The sequence below is a fragment of the Euprymna scolopes genome, chromosome 18, assembly GCF_053919585.1.
Source record: "Euprymna scolopes isolate OS-2025 chromosome 18, ASM5391958v1, whole genome shotgun sequence".
Lineage (NCBI taxonomy): Eukaryota > Metazoa > Mollusca > Cephalopoda > Sepiida > Sepiolidae > Euprymna > Euprymna scolopes.
This window is the reverse complement of record NC_136499.1, coordinates 97290665-97304028: the sequence shown is the minus strand read 5'-3', so window position 1 is coordinate 97304028 and position 13364 is coordinate 97290665. Positions and strand designations below refer to the sequence as shown.

General features: G+C 31.6%; 1 protein-coding gene across 1 annotated transcript in view; it reads left to right on the top strand.

The window, feature by feature from the left end:
- LOC145297701 (uncharacterized) overlaps positions 1-13364 on the top strand; it is a 246704-nt gene that overhangs the window by 215639 nt on the left and 17701 nt on the right. The window contains exon 4 of the mRNA XM_080143901.1: positions 4810-5118. Within this exon, the coding sequence (XP_080000027.1) occupies positions 4810-5118 (309 nt within the window). The remainder of the gene's footprint in view (positions 1-4809; positions 5119-13364) is intronic.

Here is a 13364-nt window from a genome sequence, read left to right as displayed (position 1 = left end):
ACTTTACTTTTCTGATTACACTATGCCGGGAGGAAAGAAAAAGAAAAATGATTCTATTCCTGATAATGGCATTATACCGCCAAAACTTAGTTGATTTTAAATAAATAAATGTTTACTTTTTAAAGATTTTCCGTGTTGTACTTGTTTTCTAAACTTACGAATTTCAATTCAGATCTAAACCACGCTTACATAAAAGAAAAAACTATTCTGTTACTGTCTTTTAATTGTTAATCCAGTTTTATATATAATACTAGCGGGGGGGGGGGGCTTTGCCCGGTCGTAAAATACGCTTAAATATGATATTTTAATTTGTCCAGATTTTGTATATATTATTATAGAGTCGTGATTTCAAAGGTAAAAAAAGTATTTTAGAATCGAAACCGAAAGCAAAATTGTGGCATTCAAAGCTGGTGACGTTACCACTATACCAACGTGACACGCATATTAACTGATTATAAATTAAAAAAATAAACTAAGATAAATGTACACAATGTATAACGATTTCTTCAATTTTGACCCATTTTTGACCTCTTAAAAACTATTTGTATATTAAGTTCAATAAGACCGTTACATAATCGAATTAAGGAACACATTACCACCAAAACATCATCTTTCTACAAAAACGTGCCTGAAAAACACAATCCCGATAAAACCTTAACCGTTAAAATTTTAGCAAATGATAGGAATCGGGGAAATCTCAGATTAAAAGAATCAATACTGATTGAAAAATTAAAACCAGAAATTAATAGCAAAACAGAAAATCTAACATATTTCTAATTGTTAAGTATTGAGACATTATGTTAAACAAAGATGGCGGCGTAGTTCAGATCAGATCCTGAGTGTAATTGGCAGTAACCAAGATGGCGGCTAAGAATCAAATGCGGTCCGTGACATAGTTAACGGCGAACTGATTGAATCCAAAATTCGACAATTTTTATAGTAACTTTGGAAGGTGTTCATTGGTTGGTTTACACAGCCGGTGGTTATAAAAACGATTGGCGAATTTATTGGTCTCATACCCCCACCCCCACTAGTTCGTCTGATGGGGCGATGTGTCTCCTAGCGGCTTCGGCTGCAGGGAGACAGGGTAGAGTACTCGTCAAGGATTCGTTCTTGACACTCAGCCCGATAGGTGAGGGGCCGAGATCCGGGTCAGCACTTGTTGGACTGAGGTACACTGCTTGGGTACTACCTAGGAGGTCCACCCTCCAAGGCCTTGCCACTGGGCTTTCCGGTGGGGCAAGTTGCTTGTCGCCTTAGGCGCCCCTACCGGGGAATGCCGACGAGGTTGCCCAGGCAAATTTTGTTGAGGCGAGAGTCTCCCTTCTTTAGGGAAGCTCGTCTGTTCTGCACCTTCCGGCCTTGTGCCACATTTTGCTGCGGTGCACAGCAAATAAATATCTACCCTCCCACTTGGAGTCAAAAACAGTTTACACTAATAAAGACACAAGAAGACTAATTACTTCCATAATACGGTCTCAGTGATAATTCATACAGCAAAAAAGAGAAAAAATTAAATAAATGATAAATAAAATAAATAGATATAATTATTTCACCAGATCAAACCAAGAAAATTAAAAAAGAATATAGAATTACTTCCCTAGATCAGAAAATACATAGAAAAAAAATGAATAAAAACAACAGAATTACCTCCCTTAACAGCTAACGTAACCTAAACAAATAAATAGACAAAATTTTCCCTTAGATATAGCCATAAATTTAAACAGGAATATAGAATTACTTGCCCTAGATCAGAAAATGTATAGAAAAGTAAAAAAAAAAAAAAAAGAATTACCTCCCCTTAACAGTTAATGTAATTAATTTAAACTTTAAACAGCGTTTGAATTTTATAGAAAAATTTAAACACAACGGCTGCTTTGCAGTTTAGAGAGTGGATATACGTTTCTCTACTGACGATGAGTGATGCACTCGAAAGGATCTTTGGAATAAATACCATCTACAGTTGAAAAAATGAAAGAAAAAACAAATCGATCAGGTAAATAAGAGAATATTATTTAATTATTTATTATTTGTTTATTTATCTACTTACAACGGCTGTACATTCCTACATCGTAAGCCTTCAAAAACACCTTTTATCCGTTAAACAATGCTTTAAGCAAATCACAACATACTTCTTAAGAAAAATTAGTTTTTGCATAATACGTTAAAATACTTCAAAGTGAAAACAATCGACTGAAGTGAAATGGGTAAAATTATTTTTAATTTTCTTATCTGTTTGTTCAAGCTGGGGATTGGGCATCCTAGCGGATTTCAGATATTCACCTGCTATCTCATATGTTTATGTTTGAAAGTGTTATTAAAAATTGTAACATAAACTAATCACACGCACACACACAACGAAACGCATATATACGAGTACAAATAGTTGCAGGTATATACACTTACTTACGTACGCTTGTGGTACCATGCACACATTCATGTGGCATGAAATAGAAAGCTGACTGAGACAACATTGTCCCTTTGAAGCTGTCGGTCGGTCGATCAAATTGACTTTCAGTTTGTGTTTTATGCTTATTTTTTTATATTTTACGCAGAAATGGAGGTGATTGGGTTTCAATTGTGTTTTTGCAGTTATAATATTCACGTTTTGCTGAGTGGATCAGAGGAAGTTAACAGCAGGCTTTTTTTTTAATTCGAAAGACTCATCTCTCATGTTAAAAATTGGTAATCAGGCTTGCAGGCCAGTCAGAATGCCTTCGTGGGCTGTAGCTTGCCTACCCTTGATCTACCTTTTACTTATGGTGACACCTGGTGTTAGGGCCAAGCTTTTATGATATTGTATAGTGTACGTTGTTACTCTTTCAACTGACAACTCTAAATCAATATGTTGACTGTATTTTAGTCATAAACTTTTGTTTTCATGATGGATATGTTTGGGATACATGTTTAATACATGGGCTTAAAGGTAGAGTAAAAACTAAATATCTTTCATAGTAAATGTACGTTGTTTTTCTTTCATAATTGTCAACCGTAATAAATGTGTTAGTTACTTAATATTTTGTTTTAATGATAGATATGTTTGAAATACATTCATAATACATGAGACAATGCATTGTGATTGCGTTATCAGTAGTTCCCCTAACTCTCGCTTCTCCTAATTTGTCTCTCAGCCCTGTTTTAAGACGAGTGATTTTTCTGACAGAAGGAGAAGCAAAAAACTATTTTAGGTCGGCAGAATTTTTGCGTTAAAGTAGCCTGAGATGCTGGAAAATTTCTACTTCTGTCCTTGTAACCATGTCGCTAGTAAGGGTGCTGGGGGTAAACGTTTTTCTGGGCTAACGTTATCCGCTTGATAGTTAGGGATCCGAACCTTCGACTAACTACTAAGAAAGCCGTCCTATCAGCATTTGCAAAGTACTGGGGCTGCTGTATTGCTATTTGGTGAATGGTTTCTGGACCATGCAGTAGCTTCTGGTGGGGCTTCTCGATGCTATATTAGTGGGTAATTATTACGGCTTTACCTTATGATCTACAAAAAACATATTCACCTTTTCTTCCTTACTTTCCCTCTCTTCCCTGCTCTAACCAAGTTTGTCGACCTCATTCCACAAATCTTAAAACTCTATCATGAAAAGTCTCCAGATGAAATACACAATTAAACCCAGAACTCCAACTTTCATCGTAGACCCCCCACTACAATGTCTTTTTTTCTAATATCAGGGGTCTACGTTCCAGCCTTCCAGAAGTTGAAATCCAATTACAGGAGACCAAACCAGACCTATTCTTCTTAAGAGAAACTGGCATTGGACCGACTATTTCCATATATGAGTTCGTAATTAAAGGATATTCTTATTTAACATCCAAATCTAACCCCCAAGATCGCCATGGAGATGGAATATGTGCCTACATTAGAGATGGCTTCCATGTGGTAGGGACATTTCCAGAAATCCGCATTGAAATGAAAATATCAAGTAATCCAATTTACTAAATTTCCACTACTAAATATGACTACATGTTCCCCTTAATCACTGTACACTCATTAACCCTTATCCTCAAGTGGTATCCGGGCCTTGATAAATCGTGATTCCTTTGTAAAGAAAACAAAAAAAAACATGAGCTGTGAAATAAACTAACGGATATTGCAACAAGGTCTACTTTCTACTCTCCTGGGTCAGGTGTTATTGTGGAAAAGAATTGAATGTCTGTACTTGAAAGAAACTCATTTTATTAAGAATTCATTGTCCGACTACTCCCACAGAAGGAAGAATCTAGACCCCTTACTCATAAATGTTCCTATCTACGTAGAGTAAGAACTAAACGTGTTATTGTTTTGTATAATGTGTATTGTTTGCCTTTCATAATTGTCAACTGTAAATAGATGTGTAAACTATACTTTTGCTCATAGTATTTCGTTTAAATAATGGATATGTTTGGAATATATGTTTTATTTATGAGTTGTGGAATGAAATAAAACATATTCTAACAAAATATTAGTTGTGCACCATATTCATGGCAATATATATGAATAAAGTAAACGTGTGTTCAGCCGGATTTTAAGTATGTAAAAATAAAATAACGTGTACTGGTGACCCCGACGTGATACAGTAATAATTAAACATCTCTTATTGTTTTGTATAATGTATGCTGCTTGTCTTTTGATAATTGTCAACTATAAATAAATATGTTAACATTACTTTTTTTGCTCACGGTCTTTTGTTTTAATTGTGGATATGTTTGAAATGCTGAATGCATGAGCTGAGAAAAAGAAATTAACGTACATCCTAACACCGAGAAACCAAACGCGCATTACATAATGACTCACATTTGTTTTTTATTTTCTTTGAAAAGGTTCAGATAGCAGAGCTGATTTCTTTTAACGAAACTACTTACACGAGAGCGTTCGTGGAACATTACCAGACCGGAAGTGACGAGCTGCAGATCGACTGGCACCCGTTCGAGGGTTATCACCACTACTACAAGAAGGATTATTACCTTAAGAAACGGAGTTACGGAACCTACGAACTTATCATTGCGCAGATGAGGTTCAAAGATAACGCGGACAGGAAGACGGCACAGACGTTGCACTTATCACCTCGGCTTTTATCTGAACAAATCGTTGTGATTGGCGAAGCAGTTACCATCCCGGAATCGATACGTGTAAGTTGAGTAGAGCTTCCAAACGAAACTATATATGTAATTATTTGCACTTCTGAAAAATGTGAGTATTTTCTATTTTAACATTAGGAAAAGTGTATATTTAACTAAAATCGACCTTACTGAATTTTTAAAGAGCTTCTATCCTTCTTTTTTATCGACTTTGCGTTAAATCTAAATTTAATATATAATAAATAAAACTAAATATAGCTCATGTTACGGCTATTTATACATTGCGACTGCATTCCCAAATTAATAACTATTAGTTAAGGAGTGCATACTGTACATACAAAAATATAAGCACATACTCATATCTAGCTATGCACACACACAAACACACACATACATATATATATATATTTATATATGTACGTATATATGTATATATGAGTATGTATAGGTTTATATATCTGCATCCATATGTACGCATATATGTGTGTATTTATATATATATGTGTGTGTATGTTTATATGTACGCATATATGTGTGTATTTATATATATATGTGTGTATATTTATATGTATGCGCATATATATGTGTGTATATTTATATGTATGCGCATATATATGTGTGTGTATTTATATATATGTATATATACATGTGTGTATATATACATGTGTGTATATATACATGTGTGTATGTGTATATATATGTGTGCATATGTATGTATATGTGTTTATATGTATATATATGTGTATATATATGCGTGTATGTATATGTATATATGTGTTTATATGTATATATGCGTGCATGTATATGTATATATGCGTGCATGTATATGTATATATATGCGTGTATGTATATGTATATATGTGCGTATATGTATATATATGTGTGTATATGTACATATACATGTGTATAATTATATGTGGATATATGTATATATATGTGTATATGTATATACATGTGTGTATATACGTGTGTATATATATGTATGTGTATATGTGTGTATATGTATATATGGTTGTATATGTATATAAGTGTGTATATGTATATGTGTATATATGTGTGCATATATATATATTTATATATGTATGTATATGTGTATATATGTGTGCATATATATACATATATATTTATATATGTGTATATATGTGTGCATATATATGCATATATATATTTATATATGTATATATATGTGTGCATATATATGCATATATATATTTATATATGTATATATATGTGTGCATATATATATATATTTATATATGTATATATATATGTGTGCATATATATATATTTATATATGTATATATATATGTGTGCATATATATATATATTTATATATGTATATATATATATGTGTGTGCATATATATATATTTATATATGTATATATATATGTGTGTGCATATATATATATTTATATATGTATATATATATATGTGTGTGCATATATATATATTTATATATGTATATATATATATGTGTGTGCATATATATATATTTATATATGTATATATATATATGTGTGTGCATATATATATATTTATATATGTATATATATATATGTGTGTGCATATATATATATTTATATATGTATATATATATATGTGTGCATATATATATATTTATATATGTATATATATATGTGTGCATATATATATATTTATATATGTATATATATATATGTGTGTGCATATATATATTTATATATGTATATATATATATGTGTGCATATATATATATTTATATATGTATATATATGTGTGCATATATATATATTTATATATGTATATATATGTGTGCAAATATATATTTGTATATGTATATATATGTGTGCATATATATATTTATATATGTATATATATATGTGTGTGCATATATATATATTTATATATGTATATATATGTGTGCATATATATATATTTATATATGTATATATATGTGTGCATATATATATATTTATATATGTATATATATATATTTATATATGTATATATATATGTGTGCATATATATATATTTATATATGTATATATATATGTGTGCATATATATATATTTATATATGTATATATATGTGTGCATATATATATTTATATATGTATATATATATATATATTTATATATGTATATATATATATATGTGTGAATATGTATATATCTATATATGTATATATATGTGGGCATATTTATATATGTATATATATGCATATATGTGTGCATATATATATGCATATATGTGTGCATATATATATATATATATTTATATATGTATATATGTGTGCATATATATATATTTATATATGTATATATATGTATATATATATTTATATATGTATGCATGTATATATATATTTATATATGTATGCATGTATATATATATTTATATATGTATGCATGTATATATATATTTATATATGTATGCATGTATATATATATTTATATATGTATGCATATATATGTATATTTATATATGTATGCATATATATATATATTTATATATGTATGCATATATATATATTTATATATGTATGCATATATATATATATGTATATATGTATGCATATATATATATATGTATATATGTATGCATATATATATATATTTATATATGTATGCATATATATATATATTTATATATGTATGCATATATATATATATTTATATATGTATGCATATATATATATATTTATATATGTATGCATATATATATATGTATATATGTGTGCATATATATATGTATATATGTGTGCATATATATATATGTATATATGTGTGCATATATATATGTGTGTGTATATATATGTATATATGTGTGCATATATATATATTTATATATGTATATATGTGTGCATATATATATATTTTTTTTATATGTATATATGTGTGCATATATATATATATTTATATATGTAAATATGCGTGCATATATATATATTTATATATGTATATATGTGTGCATATATATATATATTTATATATGTATATATGTGTGCATATATATATATATATATATATATATATATTTATATATGTATATATGCGTGCATATATATATATATTTTTTTATATGTATATATGTGTGCATATATTTGGGGTGGAGAGGGCTCCCGTAAGCCGTGGTGAAGGCAACCTTTCTAGGAGAAGCAAATCTCTGATTTAAAAAACCATAAAGCGGAAGTCCATTACTCGCATTAAGCTGGTCTGCAGTTTAATTTGTTTCTGGCTATCTTGCTCTTGCTTGTTGCTGGATCTCAACATTTTGAACCGAGAGAGAGACTTAGCTGTCGTACAAAGCTTAGACTCTGTAACATCATCTGTGTATAGATACTCCCTCAGGCATTTGGGCTCATGGATTTTAAATGTCTGAGGGAGTGGCACGCGTCTGACAAGACGTTGCAATCATCACATGTGTACGTATGTATGTATGTATGTATGTATATATGATATAATTATCTATCATTATTTTTAGTACCGACAGACACAAGTGTTTCGTCCTTTCGGGAATCATCAGTGTAGAGAGTCGCCGCTAGTCCAGTGATTTAAACCCGGCTACGAAGCCATCTCTTACTCCATTAGCAAGGAACATACTCCTCGCTCGACGTGAACCGCGGCGAGAATTTAGCTGAAATTAACATTTATAAAGCGTAAATGTCATTCAAGTAGGTCTAGCGTGATCAAGTGATTTTAACATCACGATTTATGCTGGTGGGCAAAGTAACTGACTTTTTACATATTTCATTATGATGAACCCACGCGAATCGACCTCTCGATGAGGTCGAGATATATTAACGCTCAAACGTAGGTAGATCTACGTAGGTTCCTCCATAATGTCTATTTACATAATTTGAATTGTTTTTTTTAATTTAAAAAGTATCAATTTTACACTTTCTCCTACAATGTTTGCCATTTTTTTTTTTTTACATAACTGGATTATTTACTTTTTCTAAGAAAGGTGTCAATTTTCGAAATTCTGTGAAATAAGGAACAATCTCTGCTGTGTTCTCGTTGGTTTTTTAACATTTCATGATGCAATAAATTGTGTACTTTTTTTATCTCTCATCAGTTACTTTTTACGTATATATGTTTGTCTGTACGTCCCTCCTATGTATGGTATACATTAAACTACATTCGGTGGTCAGGTCCTCAATTTACGGAACTGTGGAGTCACTCTTTGTCTGTCATTACTTCCTACTCGGATTCGGAATGGTAATATCTATCGAGATTTTATCCATAAATCAGATGAAATCTGTGTAATGACGTAAATTACATACGGTTGTATACTTTTATTATTTACATCATAATGTGACAGTATTTAAATGCGGCTATGTAAAAAAGGTTGTTAAAACGGTATTTTCCACATCAAGTTAAATTAAACAGAGGAATAGAAAATTTCATTAGAAGTAAAAAAAATTTCGTAGGAACGATCCATTAAAATATGACGTCACGGACAGGAAGTTCGAAAGAAGACGTGGCGGAGAAGAGAGAAAAATATTCCTCTTTGCATTATTTGAATTATTCTGACTGTATTCACATCTTGGATTTTATTCTTACAACGTTTTGGCAGATGTAACTTACAGGTGTATCTTTTCGAACTTTATTTAATCAGCAGGGGTAGCTTGGTCTCGTTCTGTAGGTCATGACAAATTAAAAAGCTTAAATAATTCATAATTGTATTCTTAGTTATCGCCTGCACTAAGTATTGAACTTTCAACCTCCAGGACAGTCACTTGGAACTTGTATTATTACCACTTATATCCGATACGCCTTTTGGATGACTTTAAATTCGATATTGTTTCAAGCTTAAATTAAAATATGCCGCCAAAAATGCGCTTTAATAAAATCACCACTTATAAAGATTATAACTTTTTTGTGCAAATGTGGGTTCTAATAAAATGTGAGAAGTCTGAGAATATTTGGACGATCAGATTGTTACGTTATGTATCACTAATAAATCGTTTGTAACGTTTAATGAAGAAATGCTTTCAACTCACCAAGTGCCCATTAAGCTCCCCGTCGACAGAAACGCTTGTTCATCTCATTGACACGTTGTAATAAGTTGACTCAGTGGATGGTGAGGCCTCTCTGTAGTATGCCACTAATGGTCGTCTCAGAGGAAATGTAGCACCCTTTGTCGTTAACAGCTCTTATCGTCATCTCATTTCGCTGTGGCTGTAATTAAAACTACGAGAAATAAAACAACAACATTATTCGCTCTGGGCTGAACATCTATTTGTTTTGTCTTTGTAGCGAGTCAATCTGGATAATTAAATCTTCCCGGTCAACTTCCGTGAGGATAGAATTTCGAAACGGACGCCCATTTGTTTTGACATCGAACACCCAAGAGATAGGATCGATCTCACTTCTTTGTCCCGTATTTCCTCCCATAACGCAACTTCCGATATGTTCACCTTACTTCTAATTAATCAGCTAATGGAAAAATTTCCGTTTTTAACACAGTGTTCGAACATACACTTCTAACCTTGCCACAAGGTAATTTGCACGCAACGCAGTTCGCATAAATAGACTCCAAATAGCCTAATAATTGACTAAACATTCGTGCTTCTGGGCTATTAGACCAATCAGAAGGTTCCCGCTTAATATTGACCTAACGGCTAGTATCCTAGCACCTTCTATCTCCTGACCACATAGAGAACGAGTTAACAATGATGGGGAAGAGAATTATACCTGGTTTCAATGGGCGGACTAAAACAGACAAACAGCGACGTAACAACAACCATATTGATCTGCAGCCAAGTCGATTCTTTAATGTTCTGACATATCAACCAGTAGCAATATTCTGAAACTATTATTTAAATACGGCATAAATCATGTCGACACACCGGTTCTCACCAGATCATCGAAGTTAAGCAACGATGAGTCTGGCCAGTACCAGATGGGTAACTATTTAGGAATACTAGGTGATGTTTATGGTGGTGGGGTAGAAGCATTTCCACCATCAGGAGCAGTAAGATGCCTCCTTTCCTCAAGAGTGGGAGACCCTTGAGCAAGGTTGAATACCCACTTAGCTCTCCCGATAAGATTACGTGACGTCACAGCAGGCAGGTGATGGACGAAATGTTGATCAGCCTGATAGTTTCTTCGGGAATCGGACAACTCTTCGTTGTATTAGGTAAGTGATACTGATTGAGGTACAATGGCTGAGTACCTGCTCTGTATGAGCACTGCTTCTATAGTAAGTAATTGCAACGTACTATAGGTACTATATTGAAAAAGGCATCATAGCGAAACAATCCGAATGCAGAGGAGACTGGTTAGTCATGATCATCGATGTCTGCAAAAAGAGACATGATACATAAAGAATTTATTTAAATCTCTTGGTGAATGTAAGTTAATATTTTACAGCCGAAACGAACAATTAACCTTATTTTCAAAACTTGTTCGTGTCCAAATATATCGTATAACATGGGAGTGTTTCAAATGATTAATTAAAGTAAAGTGGCGCTGTCTCTCTGTTTCCACCCACTGCTGTGCTGTAGCAATAGCAAAGATCGCAAACAAAAGTTCAAGTTGTTGAAATCATTCGTGCGTGTTGACTAATTAAAATTAAAAGTAACCGAAAAGGTTTTCTTTTCAGCGCCAAGAAATTTTATCGTTATCGTTCAAAGAACAAATCCACTGAAGAATTGAATACCAGAGAAGAGCTACTCGACGATTACGATGATAAACAACATGTCTTTTTTTCTTCAAAGAACCATTCTTGGCGTTCTTATATTTGCTGAGTTAATCCTTAGTTTCGCACTTTTATTTCTATACGAAACTGTGTGTAAAGACAGATAACATGGACAAACTGGTTCTCATAGCGGCCATCTTGTTTCTTTTCCATCTCAACAGCCTCCACAAAATACCTTCTTTTAAGGGTTCTTCAAAGAGTCAAAGCCATTGTTATATTTCCGTTAAAGTAAAAGTTTCTATGGCACGTGATTTTGCACACGTTCCTTTTCCTTTTTAAAGGGGATGAGTTTTTTTTTCTTCAACATTTCGTTACTAACAATTCCTGCGTTTACTGCTGCTACTTGCTCTTACGTTTACTATTTGCTCTTACATTTATTATTGGCTGTGAAATTAGTTCGGTAAAGCCTAGTAAAGAGGTTTTGGTCTTTCTTCCGTTCTACGATAAAAACATCACAGCCAATACGTGGATTATGAGAGCGTTGTTGTTGACCACATCTGAAGTGTGGCTATATACTTTATCAACAGATAGCCAGATAAAGTTTGAAGAATTCATTTTGCGGACCTAATAAAGATGTCATCTTTATGGCACTTTTACATATATTTTGTTACATTGGATAAATTGAAACTAGAACTGTGTTCACTGGGGGGGGGGCAAGAATCTGTTTGTTTGGATTGGAACATTTGAGTTCGTCTAACGGTGAAGCCCTTTACTCAAAAGAGCTAAGATGCTTCTCACAAGAAGCAAATTAATATACGTCAGATTTTTAGGTGCTAAATTTTACTCCTGTATATCTCGCGTGTGATGAGATTGAATGTTGGCCCATAAATGTTTTCAATACTAGATCGAAAGCCAACTAACTTTAGCGAGAGTTTTAAAGTCTTTAAAGTTTGATATTTTTTTTTTATTTCTGTAAGAGAATTTTGTTCTATTGAGAATCTACTGTGCGTACTTGCCTATTTGTATTTAATTCTTTGTTTGGTTGAAACATTGGAAGCATTTGCTTTTTCTCGCATCATACTTTTATTGTTTGTTTAAAGAATATTTTTCTGTGAAACTGTTTGCATGCTATCTCGTTACATTGCATTTGCTGACTGGCGCATTTGTAATATTTGTTATCCGCATAAGGAATTCAAGACTAAATGTGCTCCCTTTTTGTAAGGCATGTTTTTTTTGTTTTGTTTTAAAAGAAGACTGCTTTAATGAATAATTGTTTTAATGAATAATTGTTTTAATGAATAATTGCTTTTAGTCATAATTGTTTTAATGAATAATTGTTTTAATGAATAATTGCTTTTAGTCATAATTGTTTTAATGAATAATTGTTTTAATGAATAATTGCTTTTAGTCATAATTGTTTTAATGAATAATTGTTTTAACGAATAATTGCTTTTAGTCATAATTGTTTTAATGAATAATTGTTTTAACGAATAATTGCTTTAACGAATAATTGCTTTAACGAATAATTGTTTTAACGAATAATTGTTTTAATGAATAATTGTTTTAATGAATAATTGCTTTAACGAATAATTGCTTTAACGAATAATTGCTTTAACGAATAATTGTTTTAATGAATAATTGTTTTAATGAATAATTGTTTTAATGAATAATT